At 41.4% G+C, this 27,679-nt stretch overlaps 1 protein-coding gene across 4 annotated transcripts; it reads left to right on the plus strand.

Moving 5' to 3' along the window:
- LOC116318583 lies at window positions 1–27,147 on the plus strand. 4 transcript variants are annotated; one of them, XM_039621740.1, is made up of 35 exons: window positions 1–667; window positions 1,212–1,301; window positions 2,534–2,677; window positions 5,228–5,374; window positions 5,848–6,039; window positions 6,802–6,870; window positions 6,966–7,049; window positions 7,269–7,387; window positions 7,491–7,605; window positions 7,688–7,765; window positions 7,867–7,982; window positions 9,041–9,203; window positions 12,635–12,780; window positions 12,869–12,965; window positions 13,285–13,434; window positions 13,689–13,838; window positions 14,340–14,596; window positions 15,671–15,806; window positions 16,474–16,668; window positions 17,139–17,291; window positions 18,170–18,387; window positions 18,720–18,903; window positions 18,985–19,140; window positions 19,324–19,680; window positions 19,937–20,056; window positions 21,804–23,744; window positions 24,194–24,328; window positions 24,438–24,512; window positions 24,593–24,679; window positions 24,785–24,876; window positions 24,980–25,065; window positions 25,146–25,209; window positions 25,297–25,511; window positions 25,996–26,142; window positions 26,251–27,147. In XM_039621740.1, the coding sequence occupies exons 1-35, from the start codon at window positions 176–178 to the stop codon at window positions 26,514–26,516; spliced, it is 7,236 nt and encodes a 2,411-aa protein (XP_039477674.1). In that variant the 5' UTR covers window positions 1–175; the 3' UTR covers window positions 26,517–27,147. The 4 variants fall into 4 exon arrangements, with proteins under 4 accessions (XP_039477674.1, XP_039477677.1, XP_039477675.1 ...); XM_039621743.1 differs by lacking the exon at window positions 19,937–20,056 and having other exon boundaries at window positions 2–667; window positions 6,963–7,049; XM_039621741.1 differs by lacking the exon at window positions 6,802–6,870 and having other exon boundaries at window positions 2–667; window positions 6,963–7,049.
- The last annotated feature ends 532 nt before the right edge of the window (window positions 27,148–27,679 follow it).

A 27,679-nucleotide genomic window follows, 5' to 3' on the forward strand; every position in this document is an offset into this window, starting at 1 on the left:
CTCTCTCTCCCTCTCTCCACTTTCGGTTCCACCCTCCACTTGACTGCTGAACTGAGACTGGACAACTGTTTAGTCAGGAGAGCACGCAAAGGGATGAAACAGACTTTTTTTTCAGAGCTCACTCGGACTTAAGCAATTTTGTTTTGTTTTGTTTTTTCTTATTGGGACACTAGTCATGTCTGAGAGCATTGTGAGGAAGGTGCAGCCCTTTACCATTGGGACAAGGCTGTCAGCTCCTGCTGTGCCAAAATGTCAGGATTTTACACAGAGTTATCTACCCGGCGAGACTTTGGATAACTGTGTGCTGCAGCACAATCTGAACTCGCTCTACCTCAGTGGATCACAGGTGTGTGCACATGGCCCCTGTCTCGTCTCGCCGATTGTCAAGCAGGTAGCCCCCGTGAAACACAACCAAGACCGGATGGCAGCAGAGGACCAGCTGAACCAGAACGTTGCCTCTGCCTCTGCTGTCTCCAGATCAATAAAGAAGATCACAATCTCTGGGAACAAAGACAGGCCAGAGGACAAGATGACAGCAGAGCCTGCAATTACACGGTGCACATCTGAGAACAACAATAACAACAACAACATCAGCAGCACATCAGAAATACATCTGCCAAGGATAGTGGGTGTGAGCTGTGAGAATAAGCCCAGTTCTCAATTTAAGGTACAAGACTGCATGCAAACAATTCTAACAATAAAGAAAAAAAATATGACTCAAAAAATATGGCAGTGCATTAAAACAGCTGTTAAGGTAAAAAAAAAAAAAAAAGTCTAAATATAGATAAATATTTTTTGCCAAATGTATGTGTAGCATACCTTTAGTTACATAAAGGATATTTGATAAATTGGCTATTTTAATGTTATGAGTTTCAAAATAATTAACCTTAAACTTGAAGAGGCCAGTTTTCCTACACTGTGCTGCTTTAATTATAACATTTCCAGTAGAATATGGAAATGATCTGAAACATGATTTTTTAAAAAGAGAAAGTTATTAAAGAAATGGCTGTTAATCGAGGATATATTTGTTTTACCAGCTCCAACCCAAAAGGCCTGTTGGAATTAGTCACAAGCACGTGCGCTTTCACACCGTGTAAAACGTTAATTAGCAGCGTTCATTTTTGTCTAGCTTTTTTTTTTTTTTTTTTTTTACCATTCATTATTGACATTTCTGGTCCCTCCCGGTTGCATATTTTATCCTAATATTTTAGGTTTTACTCAAAAAAGAGAGCAGTGATGAATTTCAGCCCATGCAGGGACAAACCAGACCGAGAGTGAACAGAGAGAAATCCCTACAACAGGTAAGATGCAAGCTAACTGCTAAATTAATATCAAATAGTTAGCATTATTTAAAAGACATGTTTTAGAGTAAAAGAAGTGGTAAAATCCGGGTATTTTGAGGCTAAAATGTTTTGTTATTACTTACTGTGCTACTGTGAGCAGCTTTCTTCAGTGTTTTATTCAGACTAAAGGAAAGCTAGCCCTTGTTGGGGGTTTCTTGATAGCCAGCTGCGTTTATATTATAAATTTAAAGCGAAGTGACACAGAGGTGGAAAACCAGTTATAGGAACCGTGTGTTTTGGTTGAATGCTACCCAGAATACTCGTTGTTTCCTCTCGATTTTGCTGTCGTGTATTTAAGACACATTATACAGAACAAATAAACACTAAAAGTATATTTGTAGGATGTTGTGTAAAGCTAGTGGGCTGCTGGATTTGTCCGGTTCCAAGCTGAAGTCATTGCGTCTTGCGGATGAAGTGCTGTGTTAACAGCAGAGCTTGCAGAGGCAGGGCCCACTGGAAAACATGAAGTCAGGAGTAGATGTTAACAAAAGAAAAGGCTAGCTGAAGTACTTGTGGAGGCTGGTTGTAATAATACACAGACTGCCATGGCCTTAATTCCCCTTCAAGAACAAAACAAGGAGTAATTTTTCACATAATTTCCTATTTTGTTACCACAACAATACTTTGATTTTACTCTGCTCATGTATTATTCATCCACGTTGTCAAAATGTTCTTATTACAAGAGATAAAGTGGCTTTGGTGCCTGTACCTGTGCAGGTAATAATGAGCGAACATGATCTGTCAAGGCTCTTTAACGATGACATGTTTACACATAAGCCTGAAAAACATTGGAGGATCTGCCTGTTCCTGCTTCCCTCTTGTGCCCAGATGTTTCCTGATTGGGGACCAGCAGGAATGCTTGTCCATTAGTGAACTTGTGCCAGTCGTGTTCATTTCAACCTACGTAGTGCTGACAGTAGGTTTTTGTTAAGAGAGACCTTGGGGCCAGTCTGACATGTGTTTGTAATGTGCCTGGATGGCAAACATAGGTATAATCAACGTAAGCGGACACTTAGACATCCTCTCATTGTGAAGTGATAATAGCTGGAGAGCTGTGCCTCTTTCTTATAGGTTCATCAGAAGCAATCATCATCTGGTGTATGGTTATATCTGTTTTTAAAAAAGGTTTACGTTGGAGTCAAACTGATCTTGTGTTTTCAACACTTTCTCTGTGTTGTGTGCTCACACAGATATCAGTACCTGAACTGCAGGAGAACGAGCCTCAGAGGAAAGAAAGCCATCCACGCACACCGATTGAAGGGTCGGCAGCTGTTACACTCCCAAGTGACTGCTTCACTCAGCGCAACTCACTCTTCAGCAAGGAAGTACTGCAGGTAACACGAGGCAGGCATACAGCGTATTAGCATCAGTAGCTCCTTGTGGTATTTCAGTGGGTTTATCATTTGTTTTTCACTCTTTGACATACAAGCTTTATTTTCCTGCTCTCTGTCTTTTCCTAATGTCTAATAAATAAGGAAACATTTGAGGAGATACTTTTTCTATGGAGCTTATCGTCATTTTGCAGCCTCTTATTTTACAGTTAATCTCTTTTAATCTATAAATGTTACAAAGACCACAAGCTACAGTGGGCTGATCCCAAAAGAAACATGTTATGCTGCTCAGTTAAAATCAGAAAGGAAATTGCCTGTTGTATGACCCTCCGAGGAGAACAAAATATGTACTGATTCTTATTTTGTCCCTAAGAACTGTATGAGCTGTGTTCGGCTGAGGGAAGAGAGGGAGGGGAAACCGCCACAAGCAATTATTTGGGGATGAGATCATTGTTTGGCTCCATCTCTTCACGCCTATTGCTCAGAGAGACTCAGCCAAGCAGCACAACTGGTTGTGTTATCTCACTGCTGCGTTTACCCCAGCACACACAAGGACATTTTTTAGCGAGTTCGGCTGAGGGACATTTTTGTCCAGCAGTTGGCTTTGCCATCAGACCTCTGTCAAGCAACCATCCAAGTGATAGGCGAGAAAAAAAAGAATTACATCTGAGTATGATGTATGTAGCTTTGTAGCACATTAACAAGCTTAGTAGACCCTTTGGACACAGTGGAGGACGCTTTTGTGTGTTCACTTTTTTGACAATTGGCTTTATAAAAGTGGAAGTTTAGGTACCTGGGGACCCGCCTGTTTTACAGCAATTTGGTTGACTGCTATTGCTGATGAAAATGTATTATTACAGTATTACATTTCTGACAAAGTGGAAGTGAGCCTTCCAGGGAGAGACTTTTAAAGGCCCCCGATGGTTCGAGCTAGGGGAGCGGAGCGGGTCACAACATGGCGGAGCAGGACTTTGTGTAGAGCCATCTGTCTTCCAGGCTGCTCTGCAACATATCTTGCCTTTCACCATTTCATTTCCAAGATAGAGAAATAGAGAAACTTCAACTCCCACAATGTTCTCTGGGCCAAGTTGCATTACAAAAGAGGTAAAAAATGTGGCCCGTTAATATTTTATAACTGTCAATCAGCTGTCCTTGTTTTCTTTATAAATTCCAAAATCAGATTTCTTTCAACTTTTTATATTTATTTTAAAATTTGTTATGTATTAACTGCAATGTTTACTTTTGTGGCCATATTTTTTAAAGCTGCAGTCGTTCTATTCTTTGTGGCTAGACTAAGGCCCAACTGTATGATTTGAACAGACCATTGTTGTGCAGAGTGGACAGGAAGAAACAAGGGAATCATAGACTTCCTGTATGAGGTCATTATAATGCCATGGGAGCCAGTGTGAGAAGATAGGGGCAGGCCTGTTTTGTCAAGCTCTTTTCCTTCTGTTGAAACCAGAAATACGCCCGTTACCCTGGGGGCCTTGTAAAGTTAATGACCTGCTCCTCTGGGGAGCAGTGACATCATATTTTAATCTAGAGCAAAAAGCTGTTTGGTGGATGTGTCATGTGCGGTCTTGATGTTTCATTGATTTTAAAGTGGAGTTGCTACAGAGTTTATTATTCAATGTCAGTCGCACCGAATTCCTTGGGAAATAATGCTCTGATGTAATGTTAAGGTATAATGACTTATTTGTGTGTGTAACTGTCAGTTGACATACACAAAAGCAACGCTGTGAAAAAAAGGAAAGTCCGGATCAGTCTGACAAGTAGAAGAACCTGAGCTGATTTATTAGTTTTTGTAACTTAGGCGGGCCACTGACTTCCATGCTGTGTTCTTTGCAGAAAACAAACACGTACTTTCCAACGCTTTCTGATTTTGGCCACCTGGTTTGGCCTTCTCACTCCATACAGAAGGCTGCCAGAAAAGGCTGCTCTGCAAGACAAAGCCTTATGCAATGGAGTCGAGGCCCTTGCCAAGAGAAACTTCTGCTCTGTATAACATGACACTGGAGAACAAAGAGCTGGTCTTGATGTGCTTGATGTGCTGAATGCTGTATTACTCTAAGACGGGGAAAAAAATTTGGTCTATTTGCTAGATATGTAAAATGATGACTGCTTTTGTCTGGTGTACTTTCATGCAGAAGATATCTCACAATTCAAGCTCTAGATGAGCTTAAGGTGTGAAATGATTCGCTGCAAAAGAAAAAAATAGAATATGCTGTTGGTCCAAATGTACAAATCAGTCTTCACCACTTGATTTTCACATGTACAGGACAGCATTGTGTCACTTTTATAGGCTCAAATGTCCACAATAGAGTTTGGTACAAATCAGTTTTTGCCATATCTGTACTTTGTCACTGTCACAACAAATCACCAAATTGTTGTGAAAATTTGGCCAAACAGCACTGAATATATGCTCCCTAAACCAGCATGAAGTGTGTAAAGCAGTCTTACACACTCTCAGATTCAGGTCAGCAAACATATAAGTGAATAACAATGTGAAGCATGACTGAGAGATTTTTGCCTGTGTTTGTAATTTGGATGTAGGCTGAGGCATGGATCAAAGGCAAGCTACAGGACTTGAAGGATGGATGTAATATTCAGTGCTGCCCCCTGGAGGATTGGGAAGACGCCTCACAAATGCTTCAGAGAGATCTTAAAGACTTTGAGAACACCCTGATTCAACTCAACCAGGTAGGAAAGTTATTCAAGATGAGACTGGACACTAACTGAAATATCAAAGAGTTACCAAAACAAGCACATCCGAGCACCCCATGTCCAAAATTAAATGTTTATTTTAACTTTTAACACATAATGGGCATCTGAATGTAACCATTAATCACTGCATTTGGTGTTAAAAGAGCCTGTCAAATCATATAACACATAACATAATGGTAGGCACTTCCAGGCAAGAGAAAAGCAGAACCTCAGTATTCCAGGCAACTCTGTCAAGCCAGTTTATACTTTCTCCCACAGGAGAAATGTTTGGAAATTGTGCATTGGTCATAATTAACATTGGTCGACAGTCAGACAGGCCGGCAACGGCAGAAGCAGAACTCTGAGAGTTTTCAGGAGTATATTCAAAACACGAATGACAGATGTGTTCACTCTGCTCTGGGTGACAATTCAAATGAGCAATGTCTTTATGTTTCTGTGTGTTTTAAAAGATGGGTGAGCAGCTGATCTGTAAACTGAATCCCACATCTGATTTGGTAAAGAAGCAGCTCAGTCAGCTCAGGGACCAGTGGCAGACCCTCAAACAGATGGCTGCAAATCAGATGAGGGCTCTAGGAGGAGCCAAGAACCTGCAGGAATTCAACAAAAAGGTGGACAAGCTGGAGGCATGGATTAAAGAGAAGGTAAGGAACATATCAGTGTTTCTGTGCTTTTATACTACATACAACTAAAATTTTCAATTCAGGAGGAAGGAGCAAACTTTAGTGGGTTACTGGGTAAACTCAAAGCATTTTTTAATATTGATTGTCTTTATGATGCAGGTATTTCCTTCAAATTGTCTTATTTTCTTAAATTTAACACCAACAGGGTGAAATGTAATTTACGTTTTATTGCTTTTTTTTGCAGTGTTTTGTATTTCACTGTTAATTCCTGAACACGTTTCATTTTTCTTATCCTGTTCACATCACCTTTGTAATCTCCCTACATTTCTCTTTCTCCTTCGTATTTATCAAAGCAGACAAACCACAGATTAAAAAATGGCAGTTAATAATGCTTTCCAACTTCAACAATTATGCCAAAACAGTTGGCCCAGAGGCAAATCTGAGTCTACAGGCAGCTCCAATCAACATTTGTCAAGATAATGGTCACAAAAACAGCACTTTCCAATACAGGAAATTAGCTCAGTATCCTGAAGACATCTCTGGTTTGTGTATGTTCACCGGTGTAAAACATCTGCCTGTCATTATCAAAAAGCAATCATCTAATTCATTTTAGGCCTATGTTTATCTCTCTGTTCATGTCCGTGTCTGGCACAAGGGAACTGATGATTGATAATGGACCTGTGGGATTGTAATGGAGGATGCTGGTTATGAAGTCTATAAAACATCCACCCTAGGAGATGTATTCTCCATTACGTTGCACTCATCCTTTCCTCTGTCCCTTAGTATCAAGTTCAAAGTTCCTCACTGCATGCTGAAGGCTATTTCTGTTTAGCATCTTGCTTGGTAGCAGAGGTAATGTGGTTTAATCCTGGTGCCTCTAAAAAAAATAATGGTTGGGTTCCTAACAAATGGGGGCTATAAACACTGACTTTTATGTGTGCCAGCAGGAAGAGGAACAGTGTCTGGTGAATGTCCTGGGGGAAAATGTTGACAAAATGCAGTTGACTAGAAGAATTTTAGATCTGAAACAGGTGAGCTACTACTAATAATTACCAGAACACTGATAAAAGTGTTATAAACAACATTCCTGTGGTAAAAATATATACATTTCCATATGTTAATAGCTTCCTTTACAGTTTTGTAGAGGTTTTCCAGTAATTTATCTATGGCTGCCTGTAATTTGTCTCCATCAGTGTATGGTAAAGACAGCTGAGGTCATAGTTGGATTGTGTTCTCCTGTTCCCCTGCAGGATGAGCAGCTACACAGAAATCTCCATGAGGAAATCAACAACTTGGCACTGAAACTGGAGAAACAAGGGAAGACAGATAGCAAAAACATATCCAGCAGGAGGAAACACATCAATAAAATGTTTGTCACTTACATTTGAACTGAAAAATTGCATGAAACACCTCCAATCTAAAGATTAATTGAAGACTGAGTTTCTCTATGCTGCTGTCTGCTGTTTGTGTAGGTGGCTGAAGATGCAGTCGCATCTGAAAAACTACCATGAAAATCTTCATCTGGCCCTGGAAGTGTCCTCATTTTACCATCAGGCTGATAATATATTATTCGCTATAAACAGCATGGTAAAACTTCCTGAAAACATAATTATATTATCATATATTAGATCTGAGAGGCTCTTCCACTCATAGTGTTCCTTTCTTTTAGAGGAAAAACATGTCTGTGTTGAAAGACGTGGACAGCTTTGGAGATAGAGAAATGCGTGAGATCGCCAGTCAGATCATGGTATGCAGTGTCTTTTCACTTAAAGCAGCACTGCTTTGTCAGATCTTGAAAGTGTGTTGCAGAAGCCTTCTCTACCTAACCTGCAGGCCTGTGTGTGGTAGATGCTTGATGTGAGTGTATCCCAGCTGTTGAATCTCCACCCCACCCTGGCTGCCAGTGTCACACAGAAGCAGAGTGAGGTGAAGGATTGCTGGGCACTTCTTCAGAAGCTTTTCAGGTACGCCAACAGGCCAAGGATACCCTAACAACTTTGGTGGCCTTAAATATGCGGACCATTTCACTCAATAATTGGTCCTTTACAGCTACCCAGTGAGTTGGAACTGTGTTTTTTCTGTCATTACCCTACTGTTACTGACGTCAGAAGTATGCACTGGGAGAACCAAACAGTTTTCCAAATGAAAATGAGCTCTGCATGAAGAGTTTTCTCTTCATTCTGATTATCCGTGTCTAATTTTGGTTTAAATCTGTGAAAAATTACAAGCAAAGAAAAAGTCTGCCGTATGTGTCTGTTGACCAGTTAGCACACAGATTATCATTTACCATTTACCTCTCAGTTTAGAATATGAAGTTTTCTGTGCTGATTTTGAATTTGGAGAGGTGTACAACATGAATAATGTATTGGCAAAATTGCAAGTTGGAAACGTGGTTTGTTCACCTCTTACTATTAAAATCCTGATGTCATCTGAAACAGTCTGCTGAAGTTGAGTAGAACTTCTTTACAAGAATATTTGGTTATTTTTTATAGAACGTGTAAAATACATTTATTGTTACTGTAATTACAAGCACTATGTAGCCAGACTTTTTTTTCTTTTTATTAAGTATCCAGACTTTTGCATCCTTAGACTGATTAGGGTGCTAGAAGCTGTATGAAATTAATGACTACAACCAAAATAATTGTTGTTATTTTGTTTTAAGTTCCCAATTTTCATATCAGAAGGCCATTAGGTTAAAGAGATGGATTACAGTGCAGTTCTTCTACTTGTTTGGTGAAATAATCATAATAATAATGATTATAATCATAATATTGCAAAATTTGTAAATTGTGCGAGTCCAAGCTTCTGACATCCATGTGCAAAAACTTTCTCATGTTAGTAGCCTATCTTTAGATCCAAATATTACATCATGCCATCTCTTATCAGCTGCTTTTCAAGACTATTTTAATCAAACAACACAAACACTGGCATGAAACTTCAGAGCCATAATTGGAAAGAATCGCTGGCCTCTGAAGCCCTGCTGTCAGTACTACAGTAACCTCCTGGTCTGCTCACCCTGCAGGAGTGACAAGACCACGCTCTCTCTCTCTGGCTCCACTTTCACCAGGGAAGCTTCTGACCTCCTGACACTGGCCCAAGAACCCCAGTGCAACATGGGAATGGAGGCAAATGGTATCATGGGAAAGGAGGTGAAGGAGGAGAAGAATCATCTGAAAGGCTGTGCTGTAAGTAGCTTTTATATTTCACTGTAATACTGGAGAAACCACACTGTGGTTCCCAAGTAGGAGAGAACAACTCCATCAGTGCTGGCAAAAGATGACACCAGCCCCATTCAGTCCTACAAAATCTGTGGCCTCAGAAAGTGACGCACTTCGTCCTTTGGTTTGGAAACTGCCTGATATACAGCTAAAGCACAGTTTTCCAAAATAGAATTTGACAGATGTGCTGTAAAGCAGTGGCTTCTACTCTTGGCACCCAAAATACTGTTGGTTTTCCATCTTCCCTCTACTTAATTATATCATCGGATGTCCCAGTTTTGGAGAATTCCGTGATAAGATGGTTTGCAAAAATACCAATTTTGTGCTTAAACCAGTGCTATAGAGAAAAAAGCAATATGTAACTGTGTTTTCTATTTTTTGCCAATCACCTTCTGTATCATCTAACAAGAACCCCAGTCTTCAAATGTTACAAATATTGCCCTGTAGGAGACACAGGAAGAGCTTTTAGAGGTGTTATTTGTGCTGGCACAAGAATTACATAAGTTTCCATGAAAAATGTCAAGCCCTGACTGCACAACATGGTTGAACAGTGCGCCAGAGCAAATAAGCCTTTCCCTCCAAAATTTCACTTCATGGTAGAAAAATATCTTGGCTTTCAACCATTCTAACAAAAGTACAGTCATTGAATTAATACTATATTAACAGAGGGTCCACAGTTCAGTCCAGGGTGAATATTCTAGAGAGTATGTTTATTCCGTGGACTTGACATTCCTTGTCTTGGAGGCCTACAGGAACTTTATTGAACTTCTATAGTTACCGCACTGCCCATAAACCTGACAGAAAGTCTGATTATCCAGAAATGTAAGTGTGGTTAAAACCAGTAATTGTGTGTATATTTAGTCTTTAAACTTCGCGCATTACATTTCTTTGATTACAGTGGCTGTTTGAGTTTAGCCTAGAGCAAAGCTGTTCTTGTATCACTGACCTTGAGCACTTCTGATCCCTGCTGGGCCCCTGTCCTAACTTTGTCAAGCCAGAAAGTACAGATGCTTGAGAAAGCAAACTTCATTCTTTCCATTCTTCTTATGTTACTGTTTCAGTAAATTTCTCTACTCATGTTTTCTCGCATCTCACCATCTGTGACAGGAGCCCATCAGGGCAGCAAACCTGACTCAGTTGTTGCTCTACAAACACTGATCTTGTTGGCATGGCATTCAGGACGACCTTGAGTGAATGGTTAGAATGGTCTTTATTGCACTAAGAGTTAGTAGTTGCCTGAGTACACTGACTATGGGAGCTTTACTTGTCACTGTTTTATGGAAGGGTTAAAAAGACATTCCATGCAAAAGCCTGGAGCCTTAAAGGCCAAACGAAGTGCTAAGCACAAGCACAGCTACCTGTTAAAACAGTAAAAGTAATTTGTCACATACTTTCACAGCACCCTAGTGTATGGAATTGAGCCCATTACTTTTAAAGATGCAATGACGCAGTTACATGGATCTTTAAGTTAATAGTGACTGTGAGTTATTTGCACATATGCTGGTAGACAGCATTGTCAGTGCATTTGCATATGTGTTCATGTGCACATACACACTGTTCTTATTCTCTCACTCTCATGCAATAATTCAGTCAATTAACTGTAAAGGTTTTAGTGTCTGTATGTGCTTCAATATACGCATCCATGTCTGTGTTAGCCATATATAGCCTCTTGTTCCTGAAGGTAAACATGGCTATCGTCTGTTTCTCTGGCTAATTGTAGCCAGATGCTACTGCTGGAGACCAGATGGGTCTGCTGCTAAGTGATAGTTCTTGGCTGACATCATAGCACACTACAGAAAGACACACAGGGTGAGAGAAGATCAGTAGAAAGGGATAGGAATGAAGAGTGAACAGTATGCTGAAATGGTAAATGATTGGATAAGACGGTAAAGCACAGAATACCATTAAATATGACATACCAAATTGTTATACGGCTATTTTTTCTGTAGCTGATATTCTGCCAAAGTGAAACGACACGACATGTTTACAGTGGAGTGCCCTGCGAAAATGAAAGACAGAAGCAAATGCCTATCTGCGGAGGAGACCTTAGCAATGATTATGAATTCTTTGACACAAGGTTTTTAGCTCTACAGCTTTAGCACATAAATGGGCCTATAATTTGCCTCTATGAAACTCAGCCTGGCCTATAAAATGACTGGCATGTTGGTAAATGATGTTAGACCCCTGCAATTTACTGCACTTCGCATAATTTTGGAGGCGACACTTTTCTCCGGCTCCCTGCCTCACTTTTTCTATAAGCCCAGTCAGAAAATAATATGATTAAATTAAGGGCCCTCCATAAAACACTGTTATTAATGGATTTTTTGTATTTTTCGTATAATTACTATGGCACATTGCTAAGTGCTTACATAACTTTATAATTTCATATTCAGTATATATCAACTGGTTTAGTTAAGTGAAGCAATCAAAAACTTACATGTATGGCACTGTATAGTTAGAAACAGCACCAACATCAAGAAGTAATTACCGAATAAAGCAATAAAAAACTGCCTAAAACACTTGAATTAAATATTTGTATACATACATATACATAATTATGAAAACATCAGTTTAAAAGAAAAGATGTTATTGTAGTACACAGCTGCTCGCAGCAGGATGAAGAAGGTAAAAGACCTGCACTCAGGATAGCACAGTGTAGCAGTCCAGATACTTGTGGCTCTCATTGGAAATTCTACAGTAGAGCCCTTTGGCCAACCTTTAAAATACTCATATGGTTGTAAAAGTAGCTTAATGGCTGTTGACGTCTTTAATATATTTCTGCCCATAGACAAGGTTGATCGCTGTGGCATTGACCTTTCTAAAAACTCCAGAGTTCTCAACAGAGTCGGGGTGGATGACCATGGAAATCACTGTCTAAAGCTGAAACAACACTGCTGCTTTAAATGGGAGCAGGGGCATGGGAGTTTGAGGGTTATATTTCCATCTACAATGGCTCTTTTTATGATCAGAGTGGTTTAACATATGTTAGTAACGTTGTGCTCATTCATTTTGTAATTTCACATTTTTAAACCTTTCTTGCCATCTTTAGTGTTGAAAAAGTTTGATGCTGTCAAACAGAAATAGCTTCTACTCTGAGACTGGTCTGGGCTGTTTCACTAAAAATAGCGAACCTTTGTGAGAATGTTTTGTGTCATTTACAGGAGAAACTCCGGGCAGCTGTCCATGTTGTCCAGCGTCCAGCCACATTGTAACATTCATATTAGTACTGAGCTACAGCAACGCCTCATTGTCTAGTGACTGTTCACAGCATGAAATCCTCTTTTCTGAGACGTTTAATCATCCTGTCAGCATTAATTCAGCAAAGGCCAAGCATTACTCACACGCCATGTTGCTGATCTTTTGGATTTTCCTACAGACATTTACTCCTTTGTCCACAGAGTGCTGCTGACGGTGGGAGTGGTAGACGAACACAGAGCTGCCAAAGCCAGGAGCAGCAATCAGTGAACCACACCTCTTTACCAATGAGAGACAGCCCTGTCTGCACTGATGATGCTATTGTCAGAAATCAATTGAAGGGAGAAAGGTGACGTTTCTGCCTGGCTTCTCTCGCCATCTTACATAATGAAAGGTCTTTATGTAAGTCATAATTGGAGTCTATGTTTTCTTTGCAGCAGGAAGCCCAGAACAGAACCCAAGATTGCCACCCCCTCTCCAGGCCACCCACAGCTTCACATACAGCTTCAGAGGTTCACTGTGTCTGCTGACAAGGTGACTGCTTCCCCTGCCAATCACACCCACTATTCTCCAGACAATAGAAATCAATTTGCAAAACTGTTTGCATGCTCCACACATACAAATGAAAATACCAAAACAGGTTAGCTAGCAGTAAGGACTGTGCCTTCAACATCAGAAGTGATTGCTGTTAATTGTCAGCATAGCATTTGTAGCCCGCAATATGTCCATGTATTTTTCCATTAAATCATATCTATCACTTAGAAGTTGTTTATGTGCTTTCCTGTAGCCTCAGCAGCTAAATCATATGCGTAAACTGTTCCTCATTACTCTCTTTGTTTTTTTTCCATCTCAGACTTTGTCATGGCTCAAAGACAACGTGTCCATGGCTACACAGGTGTGTTCAATAGCCAGTTTTGAGGGGCTGGAAGCAGCAAAGAGGTGTCAGCAAACCGTTGAGCAGGAAATCCTTAACAACCGAGCCAGGATAGAGGTGGTCAAAAAGGTAAACTGAAGCACAGTGTCACATTCACAGTTTCTCTTAAAATAAAGCACTGAATGAATTCCTTTAAAAAAAATCTCCCCACATTTTGCAACTTGGGTTTCTTGGCAGGTCTGGTTTATTAATCAATGAGCTGACATCACGTCTGAGACAACTTTACTTATCCAAAGCTTTAGATTAGTCTATAGTTACAATATAAAATCCACTTCACTTCTTATTCATAATTTTCTCTCATCACTTTAATGCTCCTTCCTTAGGAGGGCCACGGGCTGGTCCGGGCACAGCACCCAGGAAGCACAAAGATCGAGGAGTTCCTTGGCCAGCTGGAAGTCCTGTGGGAAGAACTGAGGAAGAGGCACCAAAGGAATGCTGTCTTTCTCCAGGCCTCAGAAGAGCTGGGTTTTAGGGTAAAATTCTTTTTTTTTTAAAGAAAAGAAAATAGTTCACAGGCTGCTCTCTTAATTCATATTGCTCATTGAAATTTATGATTATGACAAATTATCCTGGATCATTTTTATCCCTACTAAAAGCTTTCTGTTAAGCCAGAGCCTGAGCCGTGTGCATGCACTCATGGTTAGAAACTTGTTTACTTTATCACCTTAATTGGCTGAGTTGTTGAGATGTAGTCACAACATTTTATGAAGGCTAATCCAAGGAATATAAAATGTGCTCAGATATAATTTGATTATGACTTGGAAAGAGGCTGCAAATCCAGATTGATGACCTAGTTGGAAACCATGAGTCATGTAAGTCTTAGCAACTACTTCCACGTATTATTGTTGTCTTTGTACAGTGCCTTTGGTAGTTTAAACTGTGCATTAAATCACCTTGAAATTAAAGCAGGAAAACTTCTATAACCTGAGACATAAATTGCACTCCACCAACCTCTCCGTGTCTGTTATGTACAGGTTGTGAAAGTGCTCCAGGCCCTTGGCAGCTTGGAGGCCTGGCTGGAGTCTGTGGAGCTTTCCATGAAGGAATCTGTCTTAGCCGGTGACCCTGAAACAATGAGCATGGCTGAGAGGGAAAGCCGTTTGCTGGAGAAAGAGGTGGCATCCCGCAGCCTGGAACTCAGTGCTCTGAGGCAGGAGGTGGACCGCCTTCATAGTCACAGCCACCCACGTACACAAGGGCTACCAGCACGCATGGAGGAGGTGGAGAAAAAGTATGTTAGAAGGATAGGTCAAGGGTAGCCCTTTGATATTTGTCATCATGGAAAGTTCACGTTATGGATCTGAGCAATCAGACTCTGGTGGTTTTTCTCGTCACTGTGGTCAGGAAATAAAGGAAGTCAGAGTTTCCAAGAGGTCACAGGTTTGGGCTTGCCATGTTTGTAATCCAACATGGAAGAGTTTGTTCATAAAGCTCCCCAGTTCTTGTTTAAGACAAACAGTTTCACCCCATAAACCACAAATATATATATAAATATATCCATCGATCTCATAAATTGCCTTTTTCTCTAAGTTGGCAAAAATATCTCTCCATGTGCTCATTATTTCACAGCCAAAGTTTATTCATTTGTGATTCATGCAGCACTTAGTGAGGTCTACCCCAGAGTTCTGACATGCACTTCACCCGCAGCTTGTCAGTGTGTGTCAGAGTCACCCATTCCGTGTTTGCAAGATGACGCCTCTCTTTTTGGTTGGCCTTTGAAAGACAGGTTGTTGCCATGGACTCTCACTAAAACTTATGATGCTGGCTGGTTTACCCAACATACCTATGTCTATAAACAGAAGTTCAGACTCTGTAAAGAACACCAAGCTGACCAAAGAAAATACAGATGCGGAAAGGTCTCTGTTTAAGTGTTTCCAGGGTGGGGGTGTTAGATGGTGCTGGGATGGCCACTTGTGTAGTCTGAGGTCCTGTTGATGCAGGAGGCTCTCGCTAAGCAGCTGAAAGACACTTGTTATGATGTCATTATTTAACAGTGCACACAAGCAACGTAAGGGTCATTTATTCTGGAAAAATACCCTTTCAAAAAGATCCCTTTACCATTTCCTATGTAAACTCTGCATAGTGGAGGTACCTCAGTGCACTAAAGTACAGGATATGTTTATGTGACACATGATATATGATAACATAAGCAGTGCTCTAGCACGGTACGAGTCACCTAGTAAGATGCTTGCGGCGTCTGTAATGTGGTTCTGCTGAAGGATGCAAGGTTGTATATGTGGATGTGGTTTACCATTTAGGTGTAGCTTTTGGTTATAACATCCCTGCTGGTGTTTGTGTTTCCCAGGTACCACCGTGTCCAAAGTGCCCTGACCCAGCAGAGCTCTGAGCTGCAGGATACACGCATGCTGACTGAGTTCCTGGAACGTGTGGAGCTGGAGGAAAGCCAGGATCTTAGTGGTAGTCAGTACAGATTAGGGCAGGTAGGTCAATTTTGCAATAGTGGCATTCAAAGGATAAGCTTGTAAAAAGTTTCAATCAAAAAAAAAATGTTGTTGTGCATGTGTAGCCAGTTTTAGCATTACAGGTAGCTTTAGTTTGTTGTCAAATTTTGCATTCTATCTGAAAAACTGTAGTTTAAATGGTAAATAGACTGGTTCTTAAATATACTTTTCTACTCTATCTGAACACTCAAAGCACTTTACACAAGTTCCCTCATTCACTCATTCGCACAAGCACTTTTTTCTAAGCTCTTTCTATGTAGGTGCTTTTATCTAACATTCATACACATTCAAACTATGAGGGATTTATTGGAGAGCAACAGACTGGAGCAGACGGGGATCAAACCACCAACCTTCCGATTAGTATGTGACCTGCTCCACCACCTGAGTTACAGCCACACTGCAAACACACTATAAATCCATTTTATGAACTCTACAACAGCTTTAAACTAAAAGCAGTCCTTATCAAAACTGTTGACAGTGTTCTATGAATTAATCAAATTAATATAGTATAAGAATTTTTAGATTAAATTATAAATTCAGGAGTGGTAGTATTACAATGCACTGCTACTTTTTCTCATTTAGATTACCACCATTTTAATTCAGTTGAACTTGGCAAAGGAATACTAACTCTTTTTGTATCTAACAGCCTCTCCACAGTGAAAATTCCCCACCTCCTACTTTGCTGACACTTCAGAACAGCGGCAGTGGTGAGCCTCTGATAGAGACCATGGGAGACCCCGTGGAAGAGCTACGAGAGGCTGTAGAGATGCTGAATGACACAGTGAGAGAAAGAGGTCGGTCACAAAGCCACGACCAGGCTATCCAGGAGCTGATGAGCAAGGTAAGAAGATGAGATTTTAGATATATATATATCACACGCACTGATTACATATAGTCTGTTCAGAAAATGCATGGACACGAGTGCTGCAGTGGCTCAAATTTACTGTTTGATGTAGTATTAACGTATAATAAGGCTAGAAGATGCTGAATGGGTTTTAAAGTCCCCCATCTCTAATAGAGTTGCATCTGGTTTCCTTTTTTCTGTGGCTGTGCACATTAATAGGCCCAAGACAGGCCACCACTCCCCCTCACATGTGTGTTTTTGTGTTATTTCAATTTACTCTTGGTTTAAGAAAAAAAAAGAGTACACATTTTAAAAAAGCACATACGCAGATGGCTGGAGGGGAATCCATGACACCATTTTAAACTAATTTGCAATGTGGCTCTCATTGGAAAACAAATAATGTACACTGAAGTATAATGACTTAATAACATCCTATGAGTACTCATGATGACTTGGTGTGTCGCCAGCATGCCAGCCTGGCAGTGCGTGTGGAGGAGTGCGTGTGCTTCAGCAAGGATCTGAGCCTGGACATCCTGGAGAAGGAGACAGACATGGCCATCCAGTGTGAGCCAGATCGCTGTGGCCTAGAGGCTCTGCAGGAGGAGCAGGACCACCTGGAGGTGAGAGAAAGATGCCGGCACATGTTGTGATTATGTTGTAAACATCTGAAATGATTCATTTCTGGTAATGCAGTCCAGTATTCCATTACACTGATGTTGGATTATGGACAATTTGCCCTGTGTATTTAAAAAAAGGGAAGCCCCCCCCACCCCAACCCCGACTGTCTTATAGTCACCTCCAACACATTGTTCCGCAGTCTGTTTCCTGTTGTGACATATTTTTTCACAACAACAACAAAAAAAGCCTGCCTTTTCTCCTTTGTGCCATGAGCAAGCAACATAGAGCAAGCAAAAGTTTGTTATTCCCGTGGGATATTTATTTGTGCATGCATGAGTCACTGTTGTGTTAGCTCTCAAAGTGTATGTGTGTGTTTATGAGCAAATCTGGTAGGGTGTGTATGAGTGTCCAGGGTTCACAGGGTTGGAGATGTGAAGTTGGGGATGGTAAAGTTCTGTGTGAGTCATTTTTTGGGCAGTGTTATGTTTATCACACGCACACACAGCTGTCTGGACTTGATACCTTTGAAAAGCAGAAATGACCTAATCCCCCAAACTGAAATAACTGTGCCGTCAGCAGACAAGCATCTACAACTCAGTGTTCTTGTGGCTTACTGTAGCTGAGAAACGTTATGAAGTATTGCTCCCAGAGAGCCCTCAACACTATTAATTACTGCCTCGTCAAAAGAAGAAAAAAAAAATTCCGATTGCAAGCTAGCTATAGCGTGGCAGCCCATATGTAGACCATATGGGCCTCTAACTGAATAATATGCATTAAGCTATGGAGATGAGGTCATAGTCAGAGATACAATTGGTACAGGCTGTTTGAGTGATAGTGGATTTGATGGGAGATGATAGATTCTTACTGTGATTCTCCACAGATTGACTACGAAATCATCAGGGAGGAAGTAAAGGAGTTGCAGGACCAGGCTTCTCGACTGAAGGATCTGTGCCCAGAGAGAGTGCACGTACTAGATGCAAAAATTCAGGCTACACTGCAGGCCTGGAACGAGCTGGGAAAGAGCGTGACAGAGAACAAATCACGTCTGAAAGAGTTTGCGCAGCTCCAGGACTTCTTCAGGAGCTACCTCGCCATGATGTAAGCAGGGCGTGAGGATGTTGTGACCCTTTTCTGGGCCTCAAGTTATTTCATAATCAACTTTTGTGAGAACATCTGCCCGTTACAACATCTATCAAGGAAAGAACAGGATGTTCTCATTGTCAAGCACAGGTCCCTGGGGAAATGTATAATTTAAGATGTGCTGAGAAGGTCAGAGCAAGTTTCCTGGGCCGAGTGTGACAGGGCAATGAATGTCTGTCCTATCAGGGAGAGCCTGGTCATTCTCATGCTTTGTGAATGTATGGTTTTTCTCACAGCCCTGTTACTTGTCTCCTCCACTACCTCCCACCCCAACCTGCTTCTCTGAATAGCTCATGGACAGAAGACACCAGGTCATGCATTTTCTCAGATACCACCTTGCATTTTGGGAAAGACGGGCAGACACCACTGGTTGCAGAGCTGGATATGCAAATTGAGCAAAAGTTTGAGGAGTTTGATGAGCTGGCCGCCACAGGCAAAAATCTTTTAGACAAGGAGCACCACCTCACACAGATGGTGAGCAGGGTTTCACACTTGACTTTCTTTGAATATATTTTTGTTTTTATTTGGTTCTACTTTACGAACTCTGTCTTTCAGGTAAGAGAGCGTATGGAGGAACTGAGGAGCATGCTTGGGTGGATCTTGGTACACTGGAGGGCTCAAAAGCAACAGTGGCTCCACAAGAAGAGCAGACAGGAGCCTTCACAGGACAACATTTACTTTGAGGCGACAATGTGCCCGCCATCGACAGAGGTAAATGAGCAGAGGGACACTTAGTGTAGAGGCAATGAGTGAATGAAGTCTGGGGAGAACAAGATAACACCAGTGCATGTATGTTTTTGCCAAGTGGAAATTGTAATATAAAATGACAAATATTTGTAGTACAAAGTGTTTCTAAACCATTGTGTTTTTATGTTCTCTTTCCATGATACATAGAATTCAGCTCCTGAGCCAGAGCCCTTCCATTCCCATCAATCCCCAGTTGTCACCCCTACTGAAGACACAACAAAGGCAAGAAATAGCCAGCCATTGTGTTTGGTGCCCAGACATGCTGAGAAACATAAAGAGGAGCCATCAGAAGATGGGTATGAGATCATGAACAGCATTGGACCCCAGGATGATCCTCCTAAAGCCAACATGCTGGTGCTTAAAGAGGGCAGCAGCCCTCCTGTGGGGGGAACAGTCAACCTCATCCTTAGCTTTGGTAACACAGGGGACAGCCAGGTTCAGGTACTTGACCTTCCTGCTGGGACAAAAGAGGTAGTGGAAGAGACCTCTGAGCCTGTCCACAGGGTGAGAGACGCACTCATCATTTCACACTATAAGCAGCTACACAGTAATATAGGATGTCACTATTAATGCCCACATTCACTTCTCTCCCAGAAGCACTGAAACAGATGATATTTGTTACTGTTCCTGAAGGTTAATGCAGTAACACGCATTCCCTGAAACCACACTGCATGGGATCTCCCTTCTTGACTGTCTTGCTGTTCATTCCCGTCTCTCCTTTGGCCTTCACATCTTCCTTTTTCCCCGTTTTCTCCCTCAGCCCACTGTGCCTCAATCTTCTGCCTATAAAAACTTTTGGAGGCGCTGCCAGGGGCTTTTGGAAAATACTTTGGGTAGTTTAAAGCGAAAGAAAAAGATTTATCGGCAGAGTGCAAATGAGGTAAACTGCGCGGTGTGAACTGGCATTGCATGCTGCATCTCAAAGTGTGCTGGGACTGCATGCTGTGTGTAGCTCTTTTCTTAAGGCAGCATGCTCTACTAATCTGTTACAAGACACAGCCAGTCTGCAGCTTCCCTGGCTTGTTTCCTTCGCTGTAAGTGAGACATAAGAGTAACGGGAAATAAGTCAGGCCGAGGTGCTATCATGTTCATACTGACACCATCTCAAAAGTCGCTGTGGCTGGAAAATTTATAGTTAACATGAGAAAAGTGAGAAAAGAAAACAAACTGTTTTACTATTAAAACTCAGAGTTTCCCCACTTAACTAGAGTCGTAAATGAAAATCTAAAACCAAATAAATTCTGTTATTAATGTAGTCCTTTCTGTTATGATTTTTAATGGGATGTGAAAAGAAAGGTGCTACTTTTACAATCCATTTATAAAAATATAAACGTAATGAATAAAGTGATCTACCTGACATTCAATAGGTGAACAAGAATGTTCTGTTTTCAGGAAAAAAATATTGTATTTAAGTAATTTTTAGAATTTACTTTAATGCTTGCAATAGATTTATAACAATACACCCCAAACCACAAGTTGTACAAAGTCTGTGTATAAAAAGTTTTTCAGTTGATTTACTTTTCTTGGGAATTCACACCAGAAATAAACTGTTATCTTTGCAGTATTCACTACCATATTTAAAGCAGTTTTGCTCTCCATCATGCATTCCAGCCTTAAAAGCAAGAGGAATGATCTCAGTAATCTTGATGCACTGAAAACAAATCTGTGTATTTTGGCAAGTCTGTCTTTGCAGTAATCTGTCAGCAGTCATCGTGCCTTTTCAGCTCATCTTGTATAAACTCAGATGAATTGTTAAGTTCCCACCAGAAAATCACACAATAAAACCTGAGCTTTTTCTCACTGTTAAACTTTTCTTTGGGCCGCAACTTGTTAAATGAGCCAGGATTTAAAACTGAAAAGATTTGCTGACAGAGACAGAATGAGGGTGATGAGTAAGAAGAGCACAAGCAGTCTTCTACCTACAGTGAACGTTGACAGAAGCTCTCTCTTCTTTGCTGTCATTTCACTACAAGCCTGATGTAAACCTGGTCGTGTTTGACTGCGCGGCTGTGCTAAAGTTGTTTGAAAGCAGTGACCTCATCCTCTCTTCCTATGAAATTCATGCTCCAAAATGGCTCGCAGCATGAGTGCTCTCTCAAGTGCCAGCAGAGGTTCAGTCATTAGACAGAGAACTGTTGCTGAACTTCGAAGAAAAGCCCCCAGACTGCACACCATGATTTATAGTCTGGGGTTTCCACAGAACAAGAGATTAGTCACAGAGTTGAAAGGTCAAGACATTACAGCTGCGTATGACGGCATGTGAAGCCACATATGATTCTGATTAAGTCCTGTAAGTGTGCAGTTGCAATAATGTTCATGTTCTTTTGTCCTTACATCTAATGTTTTTGTCTTCAATAATTTTTTTTATGCATTTACATTGTTGTGTCAGATTCATGCATTCCTGAATCCGTTGTATTCTTGGATGTGTGCGATCATTGTCTTAGTCAATTTTGCTCTCATGTCATCATCCATCTGTAACACATAAAACAGCTCTTGTTCTCACAGAGGGCTGCAAGGCTTCAGCCTGCAGCACGCATGAGTCTATGGTTAACCATTTTTAGTACAGTAATCTCACTAATATGAGAGCTTCCACACATACCTAATATACTCTTTTCTCTGTTTAATAGGTAAGTACCTACTTGCATGTCAAGGATAACAACCTGGCTGCGGCCCCTGTGTATGAGAGCATCACCTTGCCCCGCCAAAAAAGCCGCTCCGCAGCCTCAGCCTCCCCGACTTTCTTGCCGTCCTCCTCTTTGCCATCCTCCTCAGCACCTGCACTTCAGGGAACCAACGTAACTTTCCACAACACGACAGGGAATGGCGGCAGCTCGATCTTCAGCAGCATCAAGAGAATGGGCAAGAAGCGGAAGAGGAAGAGAGATGCTCGTAGACACACTATCCAGAAAATCATGGGAGTTGAGGAGCAAACAGATGGGATGCCTCATTGTACCTCTCAGACAATCACATATGACACACATACATGGCCACTGAAGGAACGTCGAAGGAAGAAGAAGAATGGGGATGGAGTAGAAGCCATTGCCTATATGAAGAATCCTTTGCTGAAGGACATTGATACAGAGTGTTCAGGGGAATACAGCATTACTCCATATGCTGTTTCAGCAGGACCAACCACTACACCCACAGCAGGTCAGGTGAAAAGCCACTGCAGGTTCCTCTCCTTGGGTTCTGTATTGAGTTTTGATCTACCTAAAGATATGACTCTCATCCCCAGCATTCAGGACATCATTACTATTGCCCCTCCAGAATCCAAAAAAGTAGCCGGGACTGATCCAGACCCTCACTCACACAGACAAACATTCCTGAGCTCTTTCAGACAGACTAGACCCACTCCCACTGTCACGCATGACACTTCAGCTGAAAGCAGCTTTGCTGAGACGCAGCTATCTACATCCCTTGGGAAACATCTTCCTGGTGTGGACAGCGGTTTACAACCTCCACCTTCTCCTTCTGTGGAGGAAGATGAGGATCAGACTGTACAATGTAATGATTTGTCTAAAACCCAGGTGGCTCTTCGTGAGGAGGAAAAACAGGAGTGGGACAAAACATTGTCAGAGATTAAAACCAGCACAGCTGAAAAGGATGGAACTGTCCAGCCTTCACAGCTCCATATTTATGTGAACCAAGCCTCCACCTCCACTACAGCTATACATAAACATGAGTGCCTTAGTGTTCATACACTCATTAGAGACCTAAATGGACACCAGTACCACAAATGTGCAAGACCCCACAGTTTTCATGAAGAGAGTCCTGGACTTCAGTCAAGCCAAGCTTCCTTCATGAGAGTCAACCTGAAGTCAACAAAGAGTGTTCGACAGGACTCTGTGGACTCTGGCATCTCCACCTCCAGCAGCCTCAAGTTTTGCAAAGATGATGCTCCACATACTGATAGCCTGCAGCCTAAAGGAGTGGTGAGGAAGCTTATATCTCTTGAAGTGGGAGGTACAGACTGCACTAAAATAAGAGAAAATGATTTAACGGGTCCACCTTCACGCTCAGCAGTGATAGAAACAGAGCCTGTCCACCTTGATCACCAGCAGTTTGAGGAAGAGGAGGAAGAACTGGAGGACATCTGGAACCAGACTACTAACTACAGGCAGAGCATTTGCTCAGACATCATGTACCAGCCCAATGAGGAAGAGTCCTTACCTTTAGACCAAGCCAAAGAGACACCTTCAGATACAACCCCAACTGTGCTCTACAGAAACCTCGTCACTGCCTCGGCACCCAACCTTCTTGTGGCTGAATTCAAACTGCCCACGCACATTCAGAACCTGCTTGGTTATGACAAGGGCCAGAGTCCCAAAGATCACCTTCCTCCAATGTCTATAGGAGACAGAAGGTCCTGGGCAGCTTTTCCTAACAGGGAGCCAGCCAGCAAGACTTCAGTGACAGTGAACGAGACTGCTTCGGATCCAGTGAAGCTACCTGATGTAGGGGACAATCAGAGATACATTTATCAGTACAAAGAGGATGAGGAGGAGGAAGAGGAGGTAGAGAAGGCAAAGGTGGGGGAGGAGGCAGACGAGCACACAGGTTGCTTGAAGGTGAGGTCAGCGTGTGATGATCCCACATGACTGAGATTATACTGAAATTACAAAAAGAATTTTTTCTCACAAGTTGTGGTGGGTGGTCAGACAGATAGTGTGTCAACAGTTTTTAACGGAAAAGATTTAATTACTTTTTCATTATGTAAAAGAAAAGACAAAGACAAATGAATTCAAAGCCAAAGTAAATCAAAGCAGAAGTATATGCAGTTCTAGAAACTTAGTGCTAGGTGGGATTGTCGATTTTAAACATGTTTTACCTTATTTATTAGAAAATCATTGATGTAGTATAAACATGGCACATACTTTATATACTTTTGTATGTCAATATGGCTTGCACATTACATGTAGTTACTGTGTGCATGTATGCTGCTCTCACCCCCGTTGTATTGTAGACATTAAAGGCAGTATAACTACATTAAAAAGTTATATCTTCTCACCCTGAACAGGACCCGTCAGTGAGTCTCCTGTCAGTTCATATGGGTTTGGATGGGATCAGTCAGCAAAGGAAAGCCTCACAGAGCCAAGAGGACTTGGAGAAACCTGAGGAGCATGTGGCCTCAGGGTGGCACTGTTTCACCTCAGTGAGTGTTACTGCAGTCTGTGTAGCTCTTGGCCAGCTGGAAATCTGGGCTCTTCTATGAGTTTTCTTTTTTCATTGATTTTTTTTTTTTATAATTCACTTCCTTTCAGAGTGGAAAACCTGAGCTGCAGTCTATGGAGGGGATGCTTGAGAGGAAGCACAAGCTGCAGCTGGGAGGGAAGAAAGTAAGAAATGTTTAAGCCAGCACAGTCAGCAAATGTAAAGCCTGCAGTCAGCACTACACACTCTTATCTTATTTTCACAGGCAGCCTCCAGAGGTTGGAACTCCTACCACGCTGTCCTATATAGACACACCTTGTGCTTCTACCAGGATAGAAAGGAGACTCTGAGGGTAAGCCAAGAAATCACGACAAAAGGAGCCCAAGAGAAAAGTGAGGATTAATAATTGAAGTAAATAGAATGTGGTCACTGATGATTACACTGTGTTGTGCTGCAGAGTTCTGCATGTGGCCTGCCACTGAACCTCATGGGAGCAGAGTGTTTACCTTTCCCAGAATATACCAAAAAACCCAACTGCTTTCGATTAAGGTCAGATTGTAGCAACTGCTGTTTAATAGAAATATACTGATTTAAAGGCAGTCATGCCTTTCCAGCAGCTGGAACGGTAAAAGTCGTGTTTTCTGATCTTTAGGCTCCGTGATGGGTCTGAATATCTGTTTAATGCATCTTCACGCTTTATGATGAAGAAATGGATAATGAAAATACAAGCAAGCACAGGTAAACTCAGTTATTTCACAGCTCACACTGAATTCATGTTCAGTATTATTAATGTAATTCATTTTTATGTTTTTTTAAAGGTCAGACAGTGTGTAGATCTTCAATATTAGGTGTCCCTTTTGATGAAGACCTCCCCAGTTCCTTGTAAGATGCTTTCAGATAATTGAATTCCACAAAATCTTTGATATTAATTTCTGTAAAATAAGAGCTTTGCAATTCTTCTGTCCACAGAAAGCCCCCCTTCTGTTTTGGATGTCATGATCCAGACGGTTGCCACTGTTCCTCTCAACATGATGTCACCCAACCGTTTCCCAGGCACAACCCACCGGGTACCACCCAGACCAAAGAAATTGTTGTCCTCACCAGAGAGTTGAATCACATGCCACAGAGTCACTTCAAGCGTTTGGATGAACATTTAATCTCATCCTCGGATGCGGGCTGCTGTGGTGAGAGCCTCTGCTGTGCAGACAAAAGCTGCATTTATCTGGGACCAGTTTAACAAATACATCTGCTCCACTTTCACACACGGCAATACAGAAGCAAAATAGACACCATTCTCCACCGCTGGCTTCTGATTAGTCCCACTGGGCTGGTGGTTAGAGGATGCACTCTGTTACTTATTGTTTTACGTACAGTTTACATTTGATTTATTTTACGTACAGTTTACATTTGATTTATTTTAAGCGCAATGATTTTATCAGCTACTGTAGTATAAAAGATTTCATTTCACGGCTTTGAATAACCAAAGAACTAGTGAATGGTTGTTGCAGGTACAGTTGGTACCACTAGGGGGAGCTAAAGTATTGTCTACTTGCATATTAAAACAACATAACTGAGACTGGTGTTAGTACAGTAAATGGTTTTGCTTTTCCTCACTCCTCTCCTCTGTCCTTTAGTCCTACTTTTAATGTTCTCTCTGGCCCTTCCTAGATGTTGATAAAGGCAGCTTAAAGCAGATGATGACTCACGGACTCTCTGGAGGCTTCAAAGACAACGCCTCTTCCTCTCCCCACTCCCCTTTATGCAGTGGTCAGGACTGGCTAAGTAGCAAGCGTCGCTCCCACTCCTTTACTTCATGTTAGTATGCAACTTGTAAAATACATTTTAGCATTTATAATCTATAATATCTGTGTTTTTTTTGTTTTTTTTTTGTCTTCTAATGTTTTCTGTTGGTGTTTTTTGCAGCAACTTACCAAAAGATCAAACCCATGTTGCGCACCCCTGGAGGCAAAGGCCTGGAAACAGGCTCCAACTACTGTGTGACTCTGGTGGTGGGAGACAAGTCAACAGACAGCGCATCAGCAAGCAGAAGCTCTGAGCCTCCACTGCTGGCTTTGGCTGGGTGGGAGCAGGACAGATATCAGGACGCAGCTCTGAGGAGCTACGTGAGCCTGCCGCGGCCACGCAACAAGTCTGTCTTCAAAAAGTTCTTTGGGAAAAGGGACCTCTGAGTTTATCGATGATGATTTATAGAGATTGAAAAAAATTGTTTCGAATGTGCAGTGCACATATTAAAAACAGTTACTACTGACCATATTTATGATTAAAAGACATACCACAGTTTTATTTTTGACGGATTTTATAGAAATCACTTAGCTGGCTTGAAAGTCCTTATAATAAATCGTTTTTATGAGTGTTTATATTCTTTTTCGCTTTTCTTGTTCAAGCAAAAAGAAGAAAAGTGTATGTGTGCACTGTGTAGTTGCAGATTTGAATCTGTATTCCTTCTTTTTTTGTTTGAGTAGTATTTCTCTTTTTTTGGTAATCTTTGTATAGAAACCCACCTGCTCAGCAGAGGGTCTGTTTAGAATCCCAGTGGTATCATCTTGACCTGGTTATGACCAAGTATTCACCATATCCTCAACTCACAATGCTCGTTGTACTATTACATCTTTACAGCTCCTCTGTTTCACATGTTTCATGTGTGTGCGCGTGTGTGTATGAGTTTGTGTGTGTGTGTGTGTGTGTGTGTGTGGTGCACCAAAATAATTTACTTAACCAAAGATCAGCAGTTTGATACTGCCTGAGCTTGTTTGATACAGATACTAATGTAGCAGAGACTATTAATAATAAAACATTTAAAAAAAACTTGCTGTGGTTGTGATTAAAAGAAATCATTTCTAAGACAGTTTTGCTGAAAATTTCTGTTGCTGGAGCTTTGTTGTCATCTCGGGAGGCTTTGAAGAGAAAAGGGATCAGATGAATAGAGAGATTAAAGGCCAAGCTAGGCTAAAATTATCCTCACATCATTAGTCTTATTTTTGCATATGTAAACCTGACATCATTCAGAAGCACAATTCAAAGAAATGCATAATTGACCCAGCATTTATGCTGCAGATCCAGGAACTCTGCAGACATGGCTGCATAATTAGTCATGCATAAAGCATTTGCAACATGCTACTGTTTAGCATTACAAAATATCTACTGATTCCCTGAAAGATGCCTCAAACAGATGGCTTAGAACACAGAGTGCGCATGAAAATGCACTGAAAACTGCAAAGTCAAAAAATATCTTAAAATGCTCATTTTTTATATGTGTGATGACCTATAGGACCTACATAAGTATGAGCATGGGCTGTGTTTGATCTATTAGAGCAGCTCATATCAGCTGAAG

Source organism: Oreochromis aureus, linkage group 13, assembly GCF_013358895.1.
Source record: "Oreochromis aureus strain Israel breed Guangdong linkage group 13, ZZ_aureus, whole genome shotgun sequence".
Taxonomy (NCBI): domain Eukaryota; kingdom Metazoa; phylum Chordata; class Actinopteri; order Cichliformes; family Cichlidae; genus Oreochromis; species Oreochromis aureus.

What these genes read in the sequence shown, in the direction of transcription:
- LOC116318583 (XM_039621740.1), top strand. Translation starts at nt 176, where the DNA reads ATGTCTGAGAGCATTGTGAGGAAGGTGCAGCCCTTTACCATTGGGACA. An exon ending in GGTGGCACTGTTTCACCTCA is followed by an intron (nt 24,329 to 24,437) that starts GTGAGTGTTACT and finishes ACTTCCTTTCAG; the next exon opens with AGTGGAAAACCTGAGCTGCA. An exon ending in ATAGAAAGGAGACTCTGAGG is followed by an intron (nt 24,680 to 24,784) that starts GTAAGCCAAGAA and finishes GTTGTGCTGCAG; the next exon opens with AGTTCTGCATGTGGCCTGCC.